Genomic DNA, 24,381 nt, shown 5'->3' on the forward strand with positions numbered 1-24,381 from the left:
TCACTTGTCCCGTGATCTGCACATTGTTTTTCTTTTTTGCCATCATGCCCAATATGAGTTTTGGGATTGCATTATTTAGCCTCTGATTTGTTGGTGTTATTTCCTTGCTCCTGATTTACTGATTGTGATATTTTCCTGCAGTTACTGTAGCCCTCTCTGGACAACTAGCTACACTACAAGAATTTTATTACACTGCAAGAATTAGCTTCCTTTCCCTTGACTACTGAACGTAACTCTTATTATTTAGCATAGTTAGCATACGTATTCAGGATGATCCTTCCCACTGTACCGCCTCTTCTCATTTTCTTGCTTCACTCCCCTGGTGACACTACATGAGCAGTCTCATAATATGTTGAGAGTTTTAAGGGGAAGTTTAAAGTTTGCATCAGAGTCTTTGCATCAGTTTCTTTTTTGTAATCTTGGCCATGCAATGCTTTGTGTACACACAAGACATAAAAATAGCAAAACATTAGAAGCAATGTTAATTTCTAAAAGACTGCCACAATTTCTTCTCACCATTGATTCCTCTCCATTTGACCACGCCTTCAATATATCAGCTGCCATTTCTCTTTTGCACCTCCATTTCTTTTCCATCCCAGCATAAAAGATAATCCTGTGCTGAAACTCCTTGGATTTTTGGACAAATTCCATTCCTTACAATGGAACACGTCATTCACAAAATCCAAGCTCAGCCTGCAGCACACTATTGACTTTTACCATCATATATGAACTTGATCTACAAAGTCCGCAAGTCAATAAATTAGGATCCATAAACTAAAATATATTGGGGAAACCGCATATATTGCCGGGGCATCAGATTTACTATTCTAACTCCAAAACCAGCAACAAAAGAGAATATGCATACCTTGAGTATAGACTCTATTTGGTCTTGATGTTGTAGGTTCTTCTTACATCTAGTTTCTCTCTTAACTCTCTTACCAAACTGACTGTTGACTGCAATCTAACAGATCACGTCTCACTCCACCACCAGGTGGTATCCACAAAGTCTCTGACATAGTCCCTCTACTCACTTAATTCTACATTTCTTTGAGACATCATCCCCTGCTTTAGGCTCTGTGACACTTGAAATGCAGATGACAATCAAATATTCTCTTATTTCTATGCTTTCTTAGCCTTTAATTATTCATATCTAAATGATTTACTGACATTCGTTATTTAGTAGACCTCCTTCTTCATACCTTCGCTCCGCTTCAGAAAACCTTACATTTCTCTACTAGAGTGCTATATAAATTTCCACACAAAACTTTACTACACTCTATCTTGCTTTCTCCTGGGGATAATAACCTTTAACTTTAGCCACCACCATATATAGTCACAGTAATCCTTTCTATTTTGACTAAAACCATTTATTGCCCCATGTATCAAATGAAATGTGCCTGAGTGTACAATATTTGTTATTTAAATGTCACTTGGTGTATACAAAAATAGATATTGTCATGAAACTAAGCTGGTGTAGTAATGCTATAAGCATCAGCATTAGGAGCATATTTCACACAATACATAGTGTTCATGAGTTCAAAGGTATTATCAATAATGTGAATAGTCAGTGCATGGTGAAGAAGGGCTCCACTCCATGTAATTATCAACATAAAAAACATATGCTACTACAAACCTTTGCTAATAGACATATATAAGCAAAGGGCTGTTTGCATTTGACAAGACCTTTGTATTAATTGAATGATTGTGGATAAATATTACTCTTTCAGGGGGTCAGTGGAAACTCCACTGTGAGAAAGTTCCTCTTTTTGTGTGACCATCTCCAATTTTTGTGAACTGATGTTGTTGGGTTTAAAACACTGTGGCATTATCCCCAGTGTATGTGCTTTGAACCCTAAAACATTATACATTGGCTAACCTCAAATTTGTGCATCTAACGTTTCCAGAAAGGCCTTAAAATACCTGTTTCCTGCAGCATTTATTGTGCCATTGCCTAGGCTGACAAGGAAAACATGGCTGTTGTTTTATAAACAAAAACAATAGTAAAACGACACTGTATTTTAAATCTGTGTCCAAGTGTAGTTTTAGTACTTTTGGGATTTCACACATTCTGACTAGAATTAGCAGGGATAGCTGGTTTCCATTTATATTCCTATATGCAATATCAGGTAGTAGTGGTGGGGTTGAACTTCTGGTATGTTCTAGACATCCAGGCCTGAATGAGAAACAGGCAGTGTTTGTGGCACTGGGTGTCTGGAGCAGAATACATTTTAAGTAGAGTTGTGTATCAATAGGTATGTTGTGAATTTTAATGCACTATTGGTGCTCCATGTCTTTTTATTGTCCAATACCTGTACCTTGCATTTTTTATCACATCCTACTTCTCTCTACAATGAAGCAATGACTGGGCAAAATTAGTTTATTCTCATGTGGTTCTGATACCTAGCAAAGCAGTTCAAGTAAAAAACACATAACTGTGACCCTTTTAGATTCCTTTTAGATCGATCTCCTCTCCCAAACATTGCTTCCCACGGTCCCAGCAGTGCCTTGTTAACAACTTTACAGCATCACAAGGTTAACTTGTATGGAACACCGGCATCATGCTCTATCATTATTAGGATAACACCAAGGCTGTAGCTTAAAGTGTACATAAAATCTGTCCTTTATAAATCTGGCTTTACTAGGACTGAAAAATAACTTTGGATGTTTCAATCCCACATCATACAGAACTCACAAGAAAGTCATTCATAAGGCTTCCACAGCCAACCTGCTTACTTCTGTATTCTTAAGAACAACATACTACACATTCTCATCACTCACAAACCAGATACCAGCAATTATATATACTCACAAATATCAAATAATCTATCCTTTCCACTTTAAAAGCTGTTGCCCCTACCATCCTCCCTATTTGATTTAGAAAGGGTAAACTACTGATTTTGTCATGCATGAGTCTAACTAGTCTCTGGTCCCTGGAATTGTAACAACATCATGCTCATCTTGATTGCACTTGGTTTTCTACTGATGGCAGATGGGTGAGCAAATGGGCATTTCTGATTACAACTCACTCAATATGGAGATCCAAAATAACTTTCCATTAATCCTGCACACCTTCCCTACCTTTTCACCCTCTTTCTTTCTAATTTCTTTCCCCTCCCTTCAGTCACGACAATGACTTTTTGTTTATGTGTAATGAAAACATAGGCCATAAGCATCATCTATTTAACTGAAGAAAACCATAATACTATGATTTTTATGGAGGGCCTGAGCAGGGTTTTGGCTAGAACAGGATGTTGGCGCTCAAACAGTTGTGTGTATGAATAGTTGGTCAGTAAAGGATTCGTACACATTTTCACGGTGCAGCCAGTGCTGAGCAACACCCTGAACATCACAAAAAGTCAAGAATAAAGATCCTTGACACAAGCAAAACATGTAACAGGTACTGGGCACATGTGTAAGATAAACAGTATTGATACTGAGAGATTTGACACAAATAATGAAGGTTGACACCGGAGATGTAAGAAGCGCTTGGTTTATGTAGGTTTCTTCTTCTTTTTTTTCAGAAAATACAACGCCACCATGAAAAGGTTGTCAGAAAGGGATATCCTAATCCCAACGGCGGTGCCTGCCTCGATACCGACCGCCATTTCTAGACGCTCCTTCCGACCGCCACACTGTCAGGCTCTATGATTCTGGAAGAGAGCTGGGTGTAGCATCCAACAGCTACAGATCCAGCAAACACCATCATAATCAACTTCTAAGTGTCTTTTACACCAGTATGCTCCCTTATGTGCCCTATCATTGCCTCTTCAAGAAAAAAACATATGTTTTACATATTCAACCTATATTTTGCAACTTAAAGTAACTTTTCTGTTCCTTTTCCCCATGACACTGCAAACTTGAGGCGTGTACCCAAACATGAATTTTCTCTTCATAGTCTTCTCATTTTTCCTATATCACTAGAACTTTAGACCTATATATATTCACTTTCAACCCTTAAGAGATTCTAACCAAGTACAAAACTCTAACATTCTGTTAACAATCTTTGTTTTGTCAGCATTTTTTCTTGTCATTATTGAACTGCACGGTATGGCTTTCCAAAACTTTACATGCATTCTGTATTGCAAATTTGACAGTGCTCTCACACCTCCGAGTTGGTCCACTCTAAGTTGTTGCTAATAAATTAAATGATGTTTTAAACTAAGTCTGTGAAAAGTAGAATGCAAAGTTGACTAACCGTGCTGTGTTGTCTTTTACTTTATTGAGGTTTTAAGTGCTACATTAATATTTTACACATTATCTCTAAGTTAAGTCTGACTGCTTTTGTGCCAAGCTACCTGAGGGTAAGTACAGGTTAATTTATGTTTGCTTGTGACTTCACCCTGACAAGAATTGTGGCTGCTGCTTGAGTAGAGTTTTACCCCCTTAACCAACAACCTAATTTCTTATAATCCCTATTAGTCCTTTAGAACCCAACAAACTGTCCATCGTGGACTCTCCCTGATATCATTATGACAAATCAAGTAGCATTATATTGGTATCCATGTAGTGTATTACCTATGTAAAGCACAACGGTTGCAAGATATTAATTTGAATTACTTGTTAGATAGATGCAAGCAAACACCCACAACCATTACATGCCTGTCACAATAATACAACAAAAGAGTACAACCTTTAGCTTTCTGACCCATGAAGATCAGTAGCCAAATTTAGGAAAGTTAGCAATTAAATCATGACTGCAAATGAGGTGGTCCACCTCTTTGAATATACACTACTCTCCTGGTTTTATGATGTTAGCAGGATTTTGTATAGTTGAACAGTCACCATTTACACTTCAATTTGGAGCCGTTCAGTGCGCATGAGAGGCTCGTTATGGATTATTGCACAGGAGAGTGTTTCTGTGTGGGCTGAGTTTCAACCAGAACTACAGTTCTTTTTTATTACTTTTCTTCTCATAGTGCAGTGCTGACCTGGGAGATGTTCAGCCCTAATAACCTTGTATTTCATAGCATAACTTTCCCCTGGCTACTCAGGGTTGCGTTTTGCTCTTCTTCTCATTCTGTGCTGCTTTCCCTTGTTCTCTGCACATTGTGGGCCAGTCTGCCGGGAGTACCGCAGAACCGATAAAAAAATAAAAACTTGTTTGGTAATTAAGAGTGATTTTAATTCAACTTTGAATATAAAGCATCTTGCAAAGGCACAATTCGTCAGGATGCCTTGAGTGTTTTTTGGGGGGGGAAGTGTCCTTGTTTTTGGGTGCCATGTTACCTGAATGTTGCACAAAGTAAATCTGATTGGTTGAAGTTATTGTCTTGATCTACTTACAGGAAGTTTCAACCCATTCAAACTCTTTTGAGACTTGCATTTTGGTGTGTCTACATCTTGTGCTGTGTCCTGCTAGTTTTTCTTTTTTTAGAGACTTCCAAATGTTGCATGTTTTAAATGACAAAAATTGTCCTCTGGCCAGGAGACACTTAAGGAGATGAAAGAGGACCCGAAGGAGACAACTGGGAACACTAGAGAGCCTGTTGTGTGACAGTCTGTCACCATCCCTAGAGGAGAGAAAAAAGTGTCAGCCAAGATTGCAACGTGCAATCTCTGCCAGAGGATTCAAGTATGGGTACTGCCAATAACTACTCCTATGTCACATTTGGCACCCCAAAAAATCACATGAAAGCATGGCATCCAAGACACCTTGTTTTTGTTGAAGTAAGACACAATGAAGACACACCGTTAACAGCATCTGTTGGACCCTCTTTTGCACCTGTAGACATTGTACCATTTTAAGTGCTACAGAGGCAAATTGATATCAAGTATGCTTATTGAAACCTGACCATCTACTTCATCAAGTGTTCCAAGGTGGTCATCGTAGTGGAGCAAAGAGCTTCAATTAGAGACAAAGTGGTGCCTGACAACTGATGCCACCAGAGGAAATAATTCTATTATCTTAGAACTCCAAGTTCATGTGCCCTCATTTTACTAAGCTATACCCCCAAATTGAAAAATCCCCACGGAAAAGTTACAAAAAAGTTGCAAAAATATAAACGTTTCTTTTTAAATATGCCTTTATTGGTTTAAAAATAGAAACATGTGACGTTGTTTGTCACATCTGTTTATGTGACTGTTAGAAATTGGGCTCCTGCTTGACAGGGGTGTAACTTCTGGTCAAGCAGTAACCACAATCCTAGTCAGGCTCAAGCATAACCTAAATTAATCTGTGCTCACCTTCTGGTAGTTTGGCACAGAGATATCAGGCTTATCTTTAGAAGCAGTGTGTAAAGTATTTGTACAACATTTCAAACAGTAAATTGGTGAAAACACCACAAAAAAGGATTATACACCAGGATAGAAACATAGAGCCCTAATTTAATAAATAAATGAAGACCAAACGACAAAAAGCAAATTAGTAGAACTTGAGATATTGAATTTAATGTTTATGGGTAAAAATAGTGCCTATAAGCAAATAAGCACTATTTGGGATATCTGGTCACACCGGACAAGGACAAAGTTAAACATTCAGGCCAACTTCCATGGAGTGCAGGCCAACTACAGCGACCCAGTTAGGCCTGGAGAACCAAAGCACCTTAATCTTGGTTGTGGAGTGCTTGTGTGTATCCACAACAAATATGTGTTGTACAGCTGAGGCAATGGGTTGGTTTTGAAGTGTGTTGAGGCTGTGGTGGGAAGTCCTGATGCATTGACATTGATGATCATGTCGAAGGGGCTTATGATATGAAGTCAAGTGTCCAGGATGTGAGGCACAGTAGGGGCAATGTGCAAGTTACGATGAGAGGTGAAGCTGCGATACAGTGATCCAGCATAATCATCATGGCTGTGGTTGATGAGGGATGTGAGGAGCTTACACCAGGTACAGCATCGCACAACAGCTGTTGCAAAGGTGATGTATTGGTCCCAGATGTGGGAGGCTGTGGGAATGAGGATCTTTTGCAACTGGGCCAATTCAACAGTGGGGTGCGTTGTTTCTGCTTGAGGCTGCACCACTCAGCCAAGGCAATGCATCTGTTTTCTCGGGGATGCGTCGCTCAGCAGAGAATGCATTTGTTCTGCTGAAGATACACCTTAGGCCCACTTACAAGGGGCCAAAACTGGAGTGTCCCCAATTGGGAGGGCGGACTCACAGATGGCAGAGTCTAGGTCCAAAAGCAGGTTTGTTGGAAGCTTTTTATGTCCCTGAGACTTCAGATCAAGACATCACCCAGCTAGCCCCTGGAGTCACTCTGGGATTACATGATGCAAGTGCAGTCCTTCTCACCCAGGTAGGAGGGCAGCAGGAGTCCAACAATGCAGCAGAGTGGTAGACCTTCAGCAGCACAGCAGTCCTTTTTCCTGGCAGAGTCTTCTAAGGTCCAGAAGTGTACTGAAGTGGTGTGCCGTTGTAGTGGTGAAGGCTTCAAAGACAAGCCTTTGAAGTATACAGAGGTCCTCCCTTCCTGGTCTGGCTCCAGACTCACTATGGGAGGTATGCAGCGCTTTGTGTGGGGGACAGGACAAAGCGTATTGAGGTATAAGTAATGCTGGGTCCAAAACCACCCTCCCATCCTGCCAAAATGGCCCATCAACTCACACCTAACCTCCCATTGTGTGTGGCTATATTACGGAATACACACAGACCAGCTGTCATCCACTCCAGACAAGTGATCAGAGACAGGAAGCAGGTATCAAAGGCTAAAGTAAGAGAATGCCCACTTTCTAAAAGTGGCATTTTTTGAATTGTCTGACTTCAGCATGTTTAGATTTTAAATTAGGATGCAAGAGTTACCAAACTTGGAAAGTCCATCTCTTGACAATTGGGAATTGCACTTAGATAATGGAATCAAGTAATGCCAATGTCATCCTATGGGAGAGATAGGCCTTGCAGTAGTAAAAATGAATTTGAGAGTTCTTCACTATCATGACATGTAAAGCTTAAAAGTACATTCCCTGCCTTATAAATACATTGCACCCTGCCCTCTGGAATATCCAGGGCCTACCTTAGGGGGGGACTTATATTTATAAAAATGGAAGGTTTGGCCTGCAAGACGTTTATCTTGCCAGGTCGAAATGGCAGTGTAAACTGAACATGCAGGCTGTACAATGGCAGGCCATAGCCATGGTTAGAGGACTGCCCGAGTGATTGGAACAACATGTGCTGTGGTCCACTAGTATCATTTAATGTAAAGGCCCTGGGACATGTAATGCACTGTACTAGAGACATATAGGTAAATTGATTATGGTAATTGGGGATGAACCAATATTACCATGTTTTAGGGAAAGAGTATGTGTACTTCAGCACTGGTTAGCAGTGGTAAAGTGCTCAGGACCCTAAAGCCAGCAAAAGTGAGGTCAGAGAAAGTGGAGGAGGAAGGAAAAACGTTGGGGGCAAGACCACCCCAAGGGTATCAAGTTGAACACATACCCATGTGTGATTGCTTTCCCATGAGAGGTTGGCGAAGGCTATTCATTGTAGGGTTTTGATTACCTCAGGGGGTTGGGTGTCAGAAAGCGTATGCTCTTTGTTCAAGGTTTTGCACAAAGTGAAGACACTTGCAGCAGGTACTTGCCCACTCGTGGTTTGTTTCTCACATGCAGTTAGCTATCTATGTTGGGTGCCATACAGGGCAAAGGCTGGCTGTAGGAGGGATTGAAGGTCTAGAGCGAGTGGGTTCTCCATGTCTTGTGCCAACAGGAGTCTGATCGTTGTTTTTTTTCCATCTGGAGTAATACAGGCCAAATATAGTTTTTTTTATAATTTTTTTTTCGGCTCTGTGACCGTCCCTCCGGGACCCCTCCTTAATGGGAAGGGTGTCAGGGTGCAAGTCCCCTGTCAATTTCTATCTTTTTTTCCTTTCTTTTTAGTTCCAGGTAACAGGGACCGAGTCATGTGTCCTGTAATGGCAGACGCAACATAATGGTTTTTTTTTAGTCAGACAACCAGAATGTTTGATCCCAAAGCACCGATACGACCAACAGGAAAAAAGCCATCTCAGCCAATCAGAATGCTGTATTGTCTCTTTAAATTGCAGTACCATCCATATATCACTATATTTTGAACCATCATTCCTAAAAAAAAACTAACCAGGTTTACACCAAATCATAAAAAGCACACTTTCTGAGTATAGGTTTAGCTTTCTGATAAGTTTAGAGGTATTCTTTTTAGCCATTTTCCCTGCATTGCTTCTTAAATATCATATGGAAAATGCATGGAGAAACTCAGTTTGGAACAAATCAATCCAAAACGCTCAAGGAACTAGCTGAAGTGGAAGAACTTTTTAAAGTTTCATGAAGATTTGACAAATGGCGTCAAGTTACTAGCAAAACAAAACACTCCTAAACCTAACTACAAAGTGGTGACTGCTTCTTAGATAGATAGACACACAGACACACCGATAGATAGATAGATAGATAGATAGATAGATAGATAGATAGATAGATAGATAGATAGATAGATAGATAGATAGATAGATAGATAGATAGATAGATAGATAGATAGATAGATAGATAGATAGATAGATAGATAGATAGATAGATAGATGTCACTTGAAGGGTAGCAACCTTGGCGCCATGATAATTCGATAGTTTAGTGTGGCTGAAGGCTTTCACCATCTTAAAAATGCCCTGGTGCTAGTTATTGTGGGCCTGTTTGCAGTAAAGAAAACAGGAACTACTGACAAAGTGGGTATGGTGGCCCCTGGGTACTTTTACCCTATTGGTTAGGAAGTGTCCAGGAGTCACCTCTACCCACTAACTGGTCCCAGGTATAAACGTGGAACCCCAAGGCACTGCTTCAGAACATTTTCTGGACCTTTGGAAGAAAAGACCTGTGAGGAGACCTAAAGGGGAGGACCTCTTCCACCAGTACACAGGACAACAAAGTGAACCCCAAGGTTCAGTTGGCTGACCTCCTTTGTGGCCACAGGAACACAAAAAGATCTAAGAGTCCTTTTTCCTAAAGTTATATAAGTACATCTTGTGAATGGGTATTAAGAACATATCATTCCGGAACAAGAAAATAATGATACCGGTATCCTTCCAGCGTACAAAATTCAAGCATATTTTAATACATCTTCACAAGAGATCTTGTAGTGATGGCACTTTAGTTAAATATAATAATCAAAGAGAGATCTATAAATAAATGTGTTACTTCTGAGATTTTTATTATCCATGTGTTTAATTTTTATGCATTAGCAGTTTCATATCTAACTATATAGAGATGGTCACACGAGGACATATTTCAGGCATATCTGTTCACAATTATAGCTCTGTTTAGTTCTCTGTATGAGAACACTTAAGATAGTTCTTGGTCTTGTAGAACATGCTGTGTTCAGGCGACCTCGTTAGCCAACAATGTGACAGTGATGAGGCAGAAGAGGTGGAATTACGTATTTCTGTTTTCACTCATCCCATTCCCCTTTTTCTGCGTCTATGGATTGCCCTCATATTTCCATATCTGTGGTCAGTAGTGGAACTTGTGAGAGGTAGAAAGAGCATATTTTACACTACATGTTCTCCATAAGGTTGGTGCCCATCTGACAGCTCACAACTAGACTGTATCCATGTACTACAAATCTGAGTATAGGATAACCTTTCCATATCATGAGTGTTAATGAGACATGCTGAAAATTATTTTCAGAAAATATGAACATTTTTTAAGTGCATTTATTTCTTCCTCTTACATATATTCCATCTCCACTTCCTGGATGTGTATGAATTTGCATGAACTAGTGACCTGTTTCATAACTTTAAGCATCACAAATGAAAGTTGCAGAGAGAGGAGAGAGTTGGCGAGAGGAGCTGGCCTAACGGCTAAGGCGCTCGACCTCGGACCTGGGGATCTGGGTTCGAGTCTCGGTAACAACGCCAAAACCTCCTGTGATTGTGGGCAAATGACTTAATCTCCCCGTGCCTAAAAAAATGAAAGTGTGTCCTCATGTAAAAAACGTAACTTATGCTATGTAAAGCGCTCTGATACCTGGTTCGGTTCGGGTCTAGTTTGCGCTATATAAAACTCCACAAAAAAAAAAAAAGTTCCATTTGTTTTTGTGAATAGAAGTACTTACTGGTATATGTTAGGTGAAATCCTTGATTTGTCTCTGATCCATTGGTGTTAAATTCTATTCGCAAGTGGTTTGAAGTACTATTCAGCATCACCTCCAACATTTCATTCTTGCTAAAAGTCCCCAGAAGACGTGACAAGCTGTCTTTTCCATCATAGACCTTACAGAAAAACATGATATGAGCAATTTACTTTTACAATATTTATATTCACAAACTGTTTAAGAGAGTTTTGGTTTATACATTAAAAAGAATCTAGTAAAAATGAAAAGAAAATCACACTATCTGACAAATTACAAATTCTTTGTCATTCAAACTCAAAAGAGTGTGTTTGAGGTAAAAAAAAAAAATATTTGCTGATTTACACTATACAAACTTTCTACAACTAGAGCTGGACATTGAATCAAATAGGGTCTAAAGTCCAAAAGTGAAATTGTTTAATATTTGCCATGTCATCAGCAAAACAGACATTGGGATACTCCACAATATGCGCTACGTGACAGAGTGTTCCCATATCAGTTTCCATTTCGATTCGTATACACAAGCCCCGATTTCTTGTTTGTCTTCCCACATCTCCACCTTGACATCTCAAATGAGAATACCAGTTGCCATAAGTCAGCGGACAGAACAACTATAACTCTAAGTGGCCGATTACGATGTCGTTAGGAAAGCATTCCCACCAAATCAGGTTAGAAATGCTTTCCGAACGATTTGTATCCTGGGTGTCCTACCAACTGATTACGATGTGTCCGGATGCTTATGGACTCAGTTCGGTCGAGTTCCCATTGACTTCAATGGTAGCCTGTGTGCCGAATGAGAACACAGGCTCCCATTGGAAAAAGGGGTGGTTGGGGAAAACTTTGCACCCTGGGGTGGGCACACTTTGGTGCCTGCCACATTGTGCTTGGTTGGGTAAAGGAGTTGTTTGGGCACAACCACGGTCCATATTCTATCTCCTCTTGGTGAAGGGGTCCCTCAACAGGCCCCCAAAGATTGTTTCCGAAAGCTGTTTCACCTCTGTCAAACCGTTTCGGAATGGCTGACGGAATCGGTCATCGTACTCCCTCATTCAGAAACCATTTCCATTGGGCTGTATTATTCAGATCCAAATTACTCAGGCTGCTAGAAGAATCCCAATCTGAACAGATTCAGACACCCCGAACGGCTTCCTTGCATTTTACTGGGTCTTTCGGAAAGGTGACTGATTCGGTAGGAAACAAGGGTTCCGAATCGGATTTGACAATGCTGACCCCATCCGGAGCCCATCCTAACGACATTGTAATCGGCCAATAGGATCGGCAAAGTGGGTCAAATGCACACTCTGGCCATCACAAATGCACATTGTAAACCAAGTTGTGTATGGAAGGCCAGGATTGAAGTCAATAATGTGTGCTGCCTTTTGCACAGTGAAATTTATTCTTACATCACACTTTACTTATAAGAGCATCTCACTTGGGTGATGCAAGTACCTAAAGTACCCAAAAGTTGACTAAAAGAGACTCAGTTGTGCCTCTGACAGTTGTGCTGTTCCTCTGCTGACAACCAGTGGTGAGGTGAATGAATAGATCCATGGGAAATGCTTTTTTTTTTGCATGACCAATCACATTTCTTTGGACTAATGCTTTTGCTTTATGACTCTGTGAACTGGAACTATGCTAACCTGGCCTGAGTGCATCTGAATCCAAAAATAATTCAAAATTGGCTATTACCCTAATTGCCATATTGTACTTCCATACAAGTCCCTATTATATGGTACAGATTGGACAAAGGACCTATAAGAGTGAAATGTCACCAGTGGACTGCAGCATACATTGTGCTACCCTCTACAATGACAGTGACTATAGTGGCCGTTTAAAACATGGCTCCAAGCCTGCCACTGTAACCTCTCTGTTTAGTTTTAAAAATGCCAATTTATCCCTTGAAAATAACCTCTTCTGAAGGGCTAAACCTTCCCTTCAAATATTAATAAATCACACCAAGAATACTTTAGTGTGCATGATATTTAAAAACAGGACATGTGAAAGTTCATACATGTCCGTAAAGTGAAAAGTTCCCAAAAGCTATTTTCACTCTAGCAGGGTTAGCTGTTTTGTGGGAAAGCATTCAGATGTCTCATTCAGGATAGTGACATATAAGTATTCACTGGAAGGACTTTTTAAGGGGTAATTTTTTCATCCTGACTTGGTGGGTATCAGACGCAAACTGTGACCACTCCCACATAGTCTTGGCTACCTGGCTTGTCAAAATGGGATCTAGCAGTGGTCATTCTGGAGGGATTTAAAATACACCGTCTTGACACAACAGAAAGTGGGAGGTGTTGTAATAATTTCTAGACAAGAAATAGCGTAACACCAGGCCTGCCAATGTGACTGGGCAATTGGCCAGTAATTTGCCTGTTTCTCCAACTAACTCAGTTTCCTGTACTCTGTTTACCGCCTGTCTAGTACAGAAAATTTAACTAATTAAACAGTTTATCCAGCTCAAAGCTACGTTACCACTAACATCTGCAAATTTGCTAGTTCTCTGCGATGTTAACATCACATTGATTTAAATGATTTATGCAAAACCAAAACTAGGCCAGACGTATTAGGACACACCCAATTGATTGTGTACCCTACTCATACCGCAAGTCACTGCTGAAATCACTCTTTCCCAAATTAGGCTTTTTTTTAAATTCTAGATTTGGGACCAATAGTATAAATGGACCATCATTTAGATATGACCAAACAGGTCTGTTGCCGACTGTTGGAAAAAAAAGGTAAACCAGTGTATGGTGTCTAAATGTGTATTATCTAAAATGACAAGAGAATAAAATCAATACTAAACTTACTAAAGTGACTTCACCTGATATAACGAGAAATGCGAAACAGGCGACACAAGAAATTAATCTATGAATTGGCAAAGCTGTTAAACAAGTAACAAACACCATAGAAAATGGTCAAGCCCTTTTGCAGAATTCCTTCAACTGTGGGGTACAGTGAGAACTTGACATCTAGGAAACAGGAAAGTAAACCTCTAAGGAGATATTGGTTCAAACAAGGAGGACTCTCCTTTTCTTATGCAGTAACTCAGTAGGGGAATTCTCTTTCCAATACTTACACATCACAGGCTATCATTTAAGTCAAACTCGAAAAGGCAGAAACAAGTGCCAGGAAACCTCTTTTTTGGTATGGCAAACTGAGAAAAAATCAGTAACACAACATTATTTTACTAGAATTGAGAATCAACATCCTTAACAATTTTCTAAAGATATCAGTGAAATTTGATCAAGCTCTTTGCCATTAATTAACCAACGAGACACCATTTTTTAACAAACAATCTTTAATCCTGGTGTAATAGAAAATGTCAGAATGGATCAACTAAAACTGATTTTAAATATCTGGTGAATATTTGACAGTCACATTAATAAAATGCCCCATAATTTGTTTACCTAGTGCAAATGGCTTATACAACATGTATTGCGTAGTAACACTGAATACATGTCTACGGAGGGGCTAGAAATGTATAAGAATGCACATTTGTGTTCTGTATATCCATATCTAAAATTGGGTGTAATACATTTTAGGCAATTCTTCTAGTCAATGGTCCACTTTCGATGCAGTTTTACACCTGTTAAACAGTGGAAATTCCTTTGGTAAGGTTGAGGAGCATCGCCCCACTGCATTGCAGCAGTGAAGGAAAGGTAACATAAAACGATAATAAAGATGATATTATCATTTTATTTGTTCCTCCTGTGCAACATGGGGGCGGGCCAGGGCTGCTTTGCTCACAGAGCAGAGCAGAGGAAGAGTGGTTGGTACACCGAAGTGTGCATAATGCTTTGGCTAGCCATCTTGGGCCAGCCAAACAGTCATGCGCACTTAGTATGTTCTCCACCCAGGCTGCATTTCAGCCTGGGTAGAGAACATGCCAAGGCCTGGCTGAGTGCCCAACTACAGTGCTCAGACCAATCACAACGCTGCATTCCAGAGTTGTGATTGACTCAGGGGAGCCGGGCTGCTTCCTGTTTGGCCTACAGAGGAGAGACAATGTGGGACAAAGCATCAAGGATGTAAGTATAATTTTCTTATTTTACACCACCTTAGCCCTCTCCCACGCCGCGCCACCCAAGATTTGTGCCAGCCACCACTGCTGTTAAAAGGTTTTTTTTTTATAGAATTACAGAACATTTACACTTGGTGTATCAGGCGAGGTTTCAATGATAGATAATGCACATACATTTCCTGCAAACTCGTCTGTAATATTTTATTTAAAGGTGTAGCCACTGAGATCAATGCTTGGAACCTAATGGAACCTAATGGAAAGCATTTACTCTGCTCCCACCTTCCCTACTGCACTGAAATGAAAGTTACGAGATTGAAGCCATGGTGTTACCTTGCATTGCATTTTTCATTCTGGACCCAATTCACAAACATGATACATTTAATACTGTAGGTGATCATTTCCTGTCGATACCAACCCAACCCAGGAATGGCCACGCATGGCAGCCGACATAGTTACAAATAAATTATAGAGGTGGGCTAGTCACTGAAAGCGCAAGTCAGTCTTGAGCCTGAAGCCTGGCTCTGCTCGAGGTACTTTTGGAACCTCGAGCCCAAAATGAGCTTTCATGTGGCTTCTGCCCAGGGCCAGACTGACCTTGGGCGTTTCCCCGGTGGGCTGCCGGGGTGGGGGCCGGTTTTGGCCCCATAAAGGGGTCATTTTTTTACCAGGGCAGCAATGTCGGCCCCCTCATAACAAAAAACATCAGAAACCGCCCTAGAAAACAGTTTGGCCACCCTTTCCCCCTCTACCCCATAGGGGGCCAGCCTATCGGTTCGCCAGGGTCGGTTTTGGTTCCCAGTCTGGCCCTGCTTCTGACTGCCTCCTTCCCTCCACTAAATATGTGGCTTTACTGCCAGAGTTGCTAACTTTAGAACCTGGGAGTCGAGTTCAAGTCTGGGCGTTGGATCAATATCATGTGACTCTGGGCAAGTCAGTTAATCTCCCAATGCCTATAAACAATTAATGTAACTGGTGCTCAAGTGAAGAACTCTAGCTCCTGCAATATAGAAACTGCAGAAAAACACAGAACAAAACCTAAACATAAGAAAAGACAAATACCCATTTACTTTCTGACTTGCACAAAGTGGAACCAGATAAACTGCATACATTGAGGTTTCCCCACTTAAAGTGTGTGATCTGATGCAAAAAAATTTTTTCACCCATTCCCTTTTTTCTTCATCAACGTTTTTTTCAAATATGAGTTCAGAATACCAATTGTATAAAAATATATTGTGTTTGATTCAGTTGACTAAAATGTTGCTCTATAATAATTTGAGCTACATAAAGGGTTTACCCGAAAACTATCTTGTCTCACAGTTCACTGATAATTCATGTTAAAAACTTAAAACTTTTAATAAGTACTTTTCAGTGCAGTACGATAATGTGACTTATTAATGTCAAAGCTTCCACATATTTAAGAATTGCACTTTTTTTCAATGTTGAGTAGACTTTACCATATTTTATTTGCTCTCTGTTGTATGATTTACATAAGTTATAACAAACATTATTAGGGCTCAGTTCCTTCATAAGCTCTAAGATCCGAGCCAAAAGCTTGGCCAGGCTCTCACTCTTAATGTGCTGGCTTTCCACCCATCTCTAATAAAGTACTCATGATGGTGTACATTTACATTAGATTAAGTAATTTAGGAGTTTATTCATATATTTAGAGCTTCAAACGTGAATTCAAGATTGTAATGTGTTTACACACTTACGGTTAACAGAGCTGTTGAAATGGCTTGGGAATCTGATCCACAGTTATTACATTATATGTAATGTCACTAATTCAGATGTGTATACCAATCTTTTCATCATAAAGAAAGTACAAGAAATAGAAGAATAGTATTCCCTTCCAAAGAGCGCCAAAGGTCAACCATAATACAACATCCCACAGTGAGAGGGAACACGAGTCAGCATCAACAGCTTTAGCCACTCTGTTTTCCGATGTATTCAGTCATCTGAATGTGTTTTCATTGTCTATACAGTCTGCACTAGCTCGAAGGGAATTCAGTCATCCAAAGTCACTAAAGCAACTTTGAAGTTAGGTCAATTCAAGATTTTAATATGTCAAATCCCTTTTTAATAACATAACGCAGCTGGAGGCTACTATTTTTTTAACTTCCAGCTGCTGGGCAGTTTTTTTTATGAACAAATGTAATATCATGACTGCTTCCACAAAGTCTTCTATTAGTGTCCATTAATAATGGAATAACTTACTTTTGGTGATTTATTCTTATGCATTTTGCATCAATATAGTTTAACAGGAGAGGAAAGAAATTGTCATTTCACTTGATAACTATAAAAAAACGTTGCTCCTAAATGTGCCTTCACTTCTACTTCATAACTATTGATATATTTTGCAAATTCTTGTTGTTTTTCACTTGTGTGATATTTGTTTTGTTCACTTGAATTTTAATAAACATAGCTTCTGTTTTTCATGGTATGTGCAGAAAATGCATTTGTGTGAGTGATGAGGTGCACGGATGTTCTTGTCAAGAGGGCATTAGAAGTTACAGCGATTTAGAGATTATTTTTTTTTTTTGCACCTCTCAACTGGTTTAATGGTTCCCTCTAAAGATGGCCAGGGTGCCCTTGCTGAGCTAATGACAGTACAGAGACACTATCAATGTCTCTGCCGCGGCATCTCCGGCTTTGTCACTGAAAAAGATTCCATGGTGATGTGTAGTTATTGAAGGCACTCCATTCCCTGCTGGGTTCCTCGTATGTACAATGCCCTCAACCGACCCCAAAGGACACCCTGAAGATTACACAATGTGTATCACCTTCAGCAAGTAGCCCCTCAAACTTTGCCTGCGTACTATCGTCAGGGTCACAAAGGCATTGCCTGATTTATTTTGAACAATGTGCCCATGAAATTATGGGACTTTTACTTCACACTGGATAGACGCTAACACTGTGCCTGGGCAATACGCATACTTATAATTCAAGACTGCCAAGTTAGCATTAAACTGGGGATTCATGTAGGTTTCTCTCCTATCACACCTTCAAATCATGGCTGCTCGTCAGTGCATGGAGAAAGATAGCCAGCTCTTAAACAGGCATCCACAAATGAACTGTTAAAATATTGTCTACTGCAGGTCGAACGTATTTCCCTGGTCATCCAGCACTGTGTGCTTCATGTAGTTAAGTGGTTTATACAGATATGCAATTCCATCACAGAAAAGCTCCCATAAAAAGGACGTTTTGAAAAGATAAAGGAACGAGATTTAACATATGTTACCTTCAAGATATCGCCTTCGTGCAGCTGGAAACTCCTGGCCCTGAGTAAAATTCCCTTCCCAGGCACGGTTTGGATGATGTAGATGCATTCATGGTTATTTTCATAGTTTGATGGGTAGTTTGGCGATAGTAGTGTTCCCTCATTTCCAGTCACCGTCTCACCACATTCAGCTGGAAGAAATGGAAATGTTTAGGGTTCACAAACAATAAAAAGATTAATGATTCAAACAGCCAACTTTTAACAATACATAACACAAAAACTAACGTTTTCATTATTAGCTAGGTCAAATCCATAAACGTTTTATCAACCTCAAATTTGTAGACTTGCATCAATGATTTTTACGTTATTACTTTTATGATGTGCGCATTGCACATGCACATTATTCAATCATACCGTGTGTCCAGCTGTTAACCAGTGGATTTTGGACTAGCAGCATTAGATGGGTGGAATTCAAACGTACTTTAAGATTTGTTTTCCGCACTTAGAATATATGGGAGTTTCTGGGTGTTTCCTACACCCTATACACGTCTTTTTTTGGGAAATGCAATCTAAGTCCAATACATCTTTGTGGACTTCTTTATGAATGTTAATAAGAGCCACATAATTATGACAATTACGGTTTTCACATTAACAGTTACTGCACCCAATCCCACTACTAGAAATGTCCATGTGCCATACTCAGGGACACAACAAATGCAAGAGGACTTTTCCTTAAGTTTCTAGCTGACAGGAAGCAACTAGAACAGGCCAGGATCTTACTTAAATCACATTCTTCTAGAGTGTTTCCGGCCACTAAGTGCTGTCACTGAGGTCCTAGGAGCCTTAGAAGTGACCAAGTGAAGCTGGACTGGAAACTCTAAAAAGTTGTAACTTTAAAGATATAAGGGCAGACTAGACATCCAGAGTATCAGAGCGACTTTTCAGGAAAGATGTTAGATTCAGAAGTGACATTGTCACACACAGTTTTAGTCTTTCACTGCTGAAGGATTTTAAGTCTGAGTTAAAGACTAATTGCCCGATTACGACTTGCAGGGCTGCCACGATGCCGCCCAGCTCCCACACCACCAAAGCCGTATGAGCACCACCCGTCAGATTACAAGTTTTATCATGTACAGCTGGCATTTCTTTGTTGGTCCCACGGCGGTGCCTCTGAAAAAGGGCATCGTAATGGGAGCGCCAAAGGCAGTTCCTACACGGCATGGACTCTGTAATCCATGCCGTTCAGGAACAGGGGTGCATGCACACAGGTTGGCACAACATGGGCCCCCTGCATGCTCCCTGTGGTCCTGAAGCAACAAGGGGCCCTGTAGGGCCCCTTTGTTTCCTCTCCACACAGTTTTCATGGGAGATCACAGCCGTGAAAACTGTGGCATAGAAGAAACCCGTAATATTCTTGCCAGTGCCGCAGTGGCACCGCCAAGCATGTTGCGGCCTCAGGACTGTTGCAACACCACCAGTGACCTCTGATCCCTGGCGGCTGTGGCGGCCCCATGGCGGTCCTAATGCCCAGCTTGTAATAGGGTGGTTGGACGACCGGTGCCGCGGTACCCACTTCCCCACCATAGCTATGGCGGTCCATCAGTCTACCAAAGTCATAAGCAGGCCCTAAATTTGAAGGTAGAACTCTTGATTGGACGAAAGCACAAAAAGCTCCCTACCAAGCCAAGGACTTTGTCAGCTGCAAATTTTTAATTTTACCCACCAAGTGGGATCTTGTCCAGCAGCTATCTGGCTTTGAGAGGATTTCAGCAGATACAGCATTCAACCTTACTCCACTGTTGGATTTTTACTTCTAATTCCAAGACTAAATCAGAAGATAAAAATCTTTAACTGGGATGATCTCACTTGGTGCTTCTGGCCTGCACTAATTTGTGGTCAGCCTGAAATTTCACATACGTCCTGTTTAACTGCAAACAGTGACTAGTAATTGGTGATTTATTTTTTCCTTGTAAATATTTGCTTAAATATTCAAACATTCATATCTTTGATTCCCCTTATTGCTTTTTTTCATTTTTTAGGTCATTTTATACAATAAATGATCTCTTTTTCTACATTGGTTGCTCGATTTTTATTGTGTTTATTTTACTGTTTTGTTACTGTTAAATACTTTACACATTTTCTGAAGCATAGACTGTCTGCTCAGTTCCATAGCCACCAAGGGGTTTGGCCCAGTTTAGGTATTGAAACAGTTTTTACACTAACAGACTTCAGGCCTTGTTCCTTGTGGTGGACTCCTATTCACACTAACAAGTAGCCAACTTTCCTAAAAACATAAATAAGTTCTAAACACAGTTGAACTTTAAGGCATTGGTCGAATAAGAACATGTACATTTCATTTCTCAGATACTTTCTTGAACCTTGCAAGATATGGTGTGGAACTGACACGGGGATATAAAATGTACATATTTCAATAATCAATCAATCAAGGATTTGTAAAGCATGGCAAATCACCCAGGAGGGTCTCAGTGAAGGTCTCAAGGCACTGGAATTGCTAGCCAATACGCAGTGGTCTGTTCATTCAAAGGGCCAAGTCTTGAGTTCGCTCCTGAATTTATGGAGTGATAAAGTGGTCCTGGGATGTAGGGGAGGGTCGTTCCAAGCTTTGACAGCCAGGTGGGAGAAAGAGTGCCCCCCCACGGTTGACTCAGTGGATCTGGGGGTGTCTGCGAGGAAGAGAGATGCAGGTCATAGGTGTCTGCTCTGTTAGTGGAGGGTTATGTATTTGTTGGTGTATGCTGTTTCCTCATTGTACAGGGATTGGTAAACATGGTCAACAACTTGTACTAGCATTACTTCTGGATCAGGAGCCTGTGCAGCTTCTTGAGGTGGGCGTGTAATGTGGGTTCATCTGTGGAGGTCAAGGATGAGTCTTGTAGCTGAAATTCTGTATTGTCTGTAGTCTCTTCAGGAGGTGCACAGTGATTTCTGTGTAGAGTGTGTTCCCGTAGTCCAACCTGCTGGTGACAAGGGCCTGCGTGACGATTCTCTTGTGGAGCATTCATAGAGTATGGAAGCAGGCAGACAAGACTATTTTCACCTGTGATTTCCTAGATCGCTTTCCATCCAAGATGATGCTGAGATTGCAGGTGTGGCCTTTTGGAGCAGGGATGGGCTGTGTTCAGTAGGCCAGCATACATTGTCCCATGGAGAGGTGTTGTTCCCAAAGATGAGGATTTCCATCTTGTCCGTACTGAGTTAGAGACAGTGTTAGAAAAGGAGGTCTCTAGTTGGCAGTGGCTTGAACCCTGTCCAACTAGGGACCCTTCCATCTATTCAAGGTAAGGGGGTTATATACGAAAGACAACCCCTTGTCACCCCATTGGTAACTTGGCACAAGTAGTCATGCCTATCTCAGAGACAATGTGTAAAGTATTTGTACGTAACACAGGCAGTAACACAATGAAAACACTACAAATAGACACCACACCAGATTAGGAAAATAAACAATCTTTATCTAAACCAATCAAGACCAAAATGACAAAAATCCAACATGAACAACTGGAAATATCGCATTTAAAATGTTTAAACAATTCTGTCCGTAGAACTCACTAAAGGAGGTGTTTCACTAAGGAAAATAGCCGCAGAGGAGGGAAGCATTGGAAAACACAACAATGCATTGATTCCTGAGTCCCTGGGGAGGCTACGTGTCAGTTATGCTACACACAGGAGAGTTGCTGTGTCGAATCCTGACTGTAAGGGGAAGTGATGCATTGAAATCCAATACATTTCTGGTCTGCGAGTGATGCAGTGGAAAACTACCTGCACAGGTGCGATGCTTGAGAAAATCAATGTGCTGTCGGTTGAAGCGGTGGGGAAACAGGTGCTGCGTCAATTCCCACAACCCTAGACAGGAGATCCGTTGCTCACTGGAGGTGATGTGTTGCTTTGGGCTTCACGTCGTCAGTTCTGGGAGGCTGCATGGCGAGGCTTTGCATTATCTGTTATCGGTTCCAAGGAGATGTCAGCTGGGCAGCAGGATTTGGTGAGGCTTTGCTTCATCTGGCATTGTTTCTGAGAGGCTGCATGGCAAGGCATTGTGAGGCTTCACGTTGCTTTGCTCTGGTTCTTACACGGATTAGCTGCAGAATCCACTTCTGAGGACCTTTGGCTGGAGGAAGGCACCGCAGGCAGGGGTAGGGCTCACAGATGGCACAGTTCAGCAGTGCCAGCAGAGATACAGGAAGTCTATTGTGTCCGTGAGACTTCTTTAACAAGAAGCAAGCACACACAAGCCCTTGGAGGACCTTGGAAAATAGGAGACAGAAACCAACTCCAGTCCATTCACTGCCCACAGACAGAATCAGCAACTGTATGCCTACCCAGCTAAGCAACTAGACACTGCTACTAATAGACCTCAGCAACTGTTCAAAATGATCAGCAACCAATCTATCTGCAGAAGCGACCTCCACAAACAACCAAGCACCCCCTAACTCTAGAATGTTTGCCTCCTTTTTCGCTGAGAAAACACAGATAAACACTAACGACATCCAATTCGCTCTCAAACTTCTTCCGACCCAACCCCTTCCTGCTCCCCTACACAAGGGACCATGACTCACACCTGTATATTCACCCCATCTCTCCGAAAAATGACACCACCTGATCTAGTTTTATAACCCTCAATTAGATTTGCACCCTAAATCTTTTTACCTCCTTGAAATATTCTAACCATTCATTGATTCCCACCCCTCCACACTCGTAAATGAGTCCATTCAACTCCTACTCCTACTATGAACTAAAATAATCAATGCCTTTCTCACTAAAGGCTCTCTACCCGACAGCCTCAAGTTTAGTCAGGTTACTAAAAACTCAACACTGACAAGTCTGCTGACAACAAGTACATCCCCATCTCCAACATCCCCTCTCTGGCAAAACGCCTAGAAAAATGTGTGCACTTACTGCTCAACAAACACATTGAACAATTCCAACTCCTAGACTATTGCCAATATGACTTCCATTTGGATCACAGCACTGAAACTGCCATGGTCCACATTGTCGAAGATGCCCTACGCTTACTTTACCAGAGCGAGCCTTCCTTCTTGATCCTACTGGATCTGTCAGCAGCCTTTAACATCATCAACCATGATACCCTGCTCGACCAGCTCGAACACAAGGTGGGGGTCTTTGGCACGGTGCTAAAATGGCTCTCCTCCTTTCTACACAGCAAGTCACAGCGCTTCCTAATTACTCTCACTCTATTAGATCTAGCCCCTCTATCGCTGGGCATCCCCCAAGGCTTTATCTTCTTCCCAATATGGAAGTTTTAAAACTGCATGCACAGACACTTCAATGGCAGGCCTGAGACATGTTTGTGGTGCTACTCATGTGGGTAAACAAAGCAAAACCAAAGGGGATGATGGACGAAGTGTTGAACATTGCAAGCACTCATCCCGAGTCAACTGATCTGGGGTTAATCCATCATCATTCTTTAGCTCACTCCACCACCCCAGTTCAGACATGGCCATATGCAAATCAGTCTGACCCGTTGCCTTATGGGAACAGTCAAGCCCGAACTGCCACGCCATGTCTTCCCTGAACTGGAAACAAGCATCATGGGACCGGTTTCTGGCTAATCAACCGTCATCAGCCAGGCTAGCTTGAATCCAGTGGCAAAGTGAGTAAAGGAACCATGTCTCAGCATACCCTGCCAACTTAGGGCGAACAAAGCAAAACCAAAGGGGAAGATGAACAGAGTGTTGAACATTGCAAGCACTCACCCCCAGTCAACTGATCTGGGTTTAATCCATCACTCATGTGGGTGGCACAATCAATGCTGCTGGCCCACTAGTAGCATTTGATTTATGTACCGAGGGTACACACAGTGCACTTTACTAGGGACTTTCCAGTAAATCAAATATGCCAATCATGGATAACCAATCATAATCACAATTTACACAGAGAGCATATCCACTTTAGCACTAATTAACAGTGGTAAACTCCCCAGAGTCCTAAATAATAATAATAATAAAGGCATTTATTAGGTGCACAGCTACCCCAAACGGGGTGTCCCGGCACTATAGCAGACAGAGAGCAGGGCAAGGAATTGCGTGAAGGCTAGTCATTCCGACTACAGAGCAAGGTTTTCAGAGACT

General features: G+C 41.2%; 1 protein-coding gene across 1 annotated transcript in view; it reads right to left on the minus strand.

The window, feature by feature from the left end:
• Positions 1 to 24,381, minus strand: part of CSMD1 (CUB and Sushi multiple domains 1) — a 4,503,734-nt gene that overhangs the window by 1,887,987 nt on the left and 2,591,366 nt on the right. The window contains exons 22-23 of the mRNA XM_078647516.1: positions 18,293 to 18,462; positions 11,016 to 11,172 (exon numbers count right to left, since the gene is read on the minus strand). Coding sequence (XP_078503642.1) covers positions 11,016 to 11,172; positions 18,293 to 18,462 — 327 coding nt within the window. The remainder of the gene's footprint in view (positions 1 to 11,015; positions 11,173 to 18,292; positions 18,463 to 24,381) is intronic.

The sequence above is a fragment of the Lissotriton helveticus genome, chromosome 6 (genome assembly GCF_964261635.1).
Source record: "Lissotriton helveticus chromosome 6, aLisHel1.1, whole genome shotgun sequence".
Classification (NCBI taxonomy): Eukaryota; Metazoa; Chordata; class Amphibia; order Caudata; family Salamandridae; genus Lissotriton; species Lissotriton helveticus.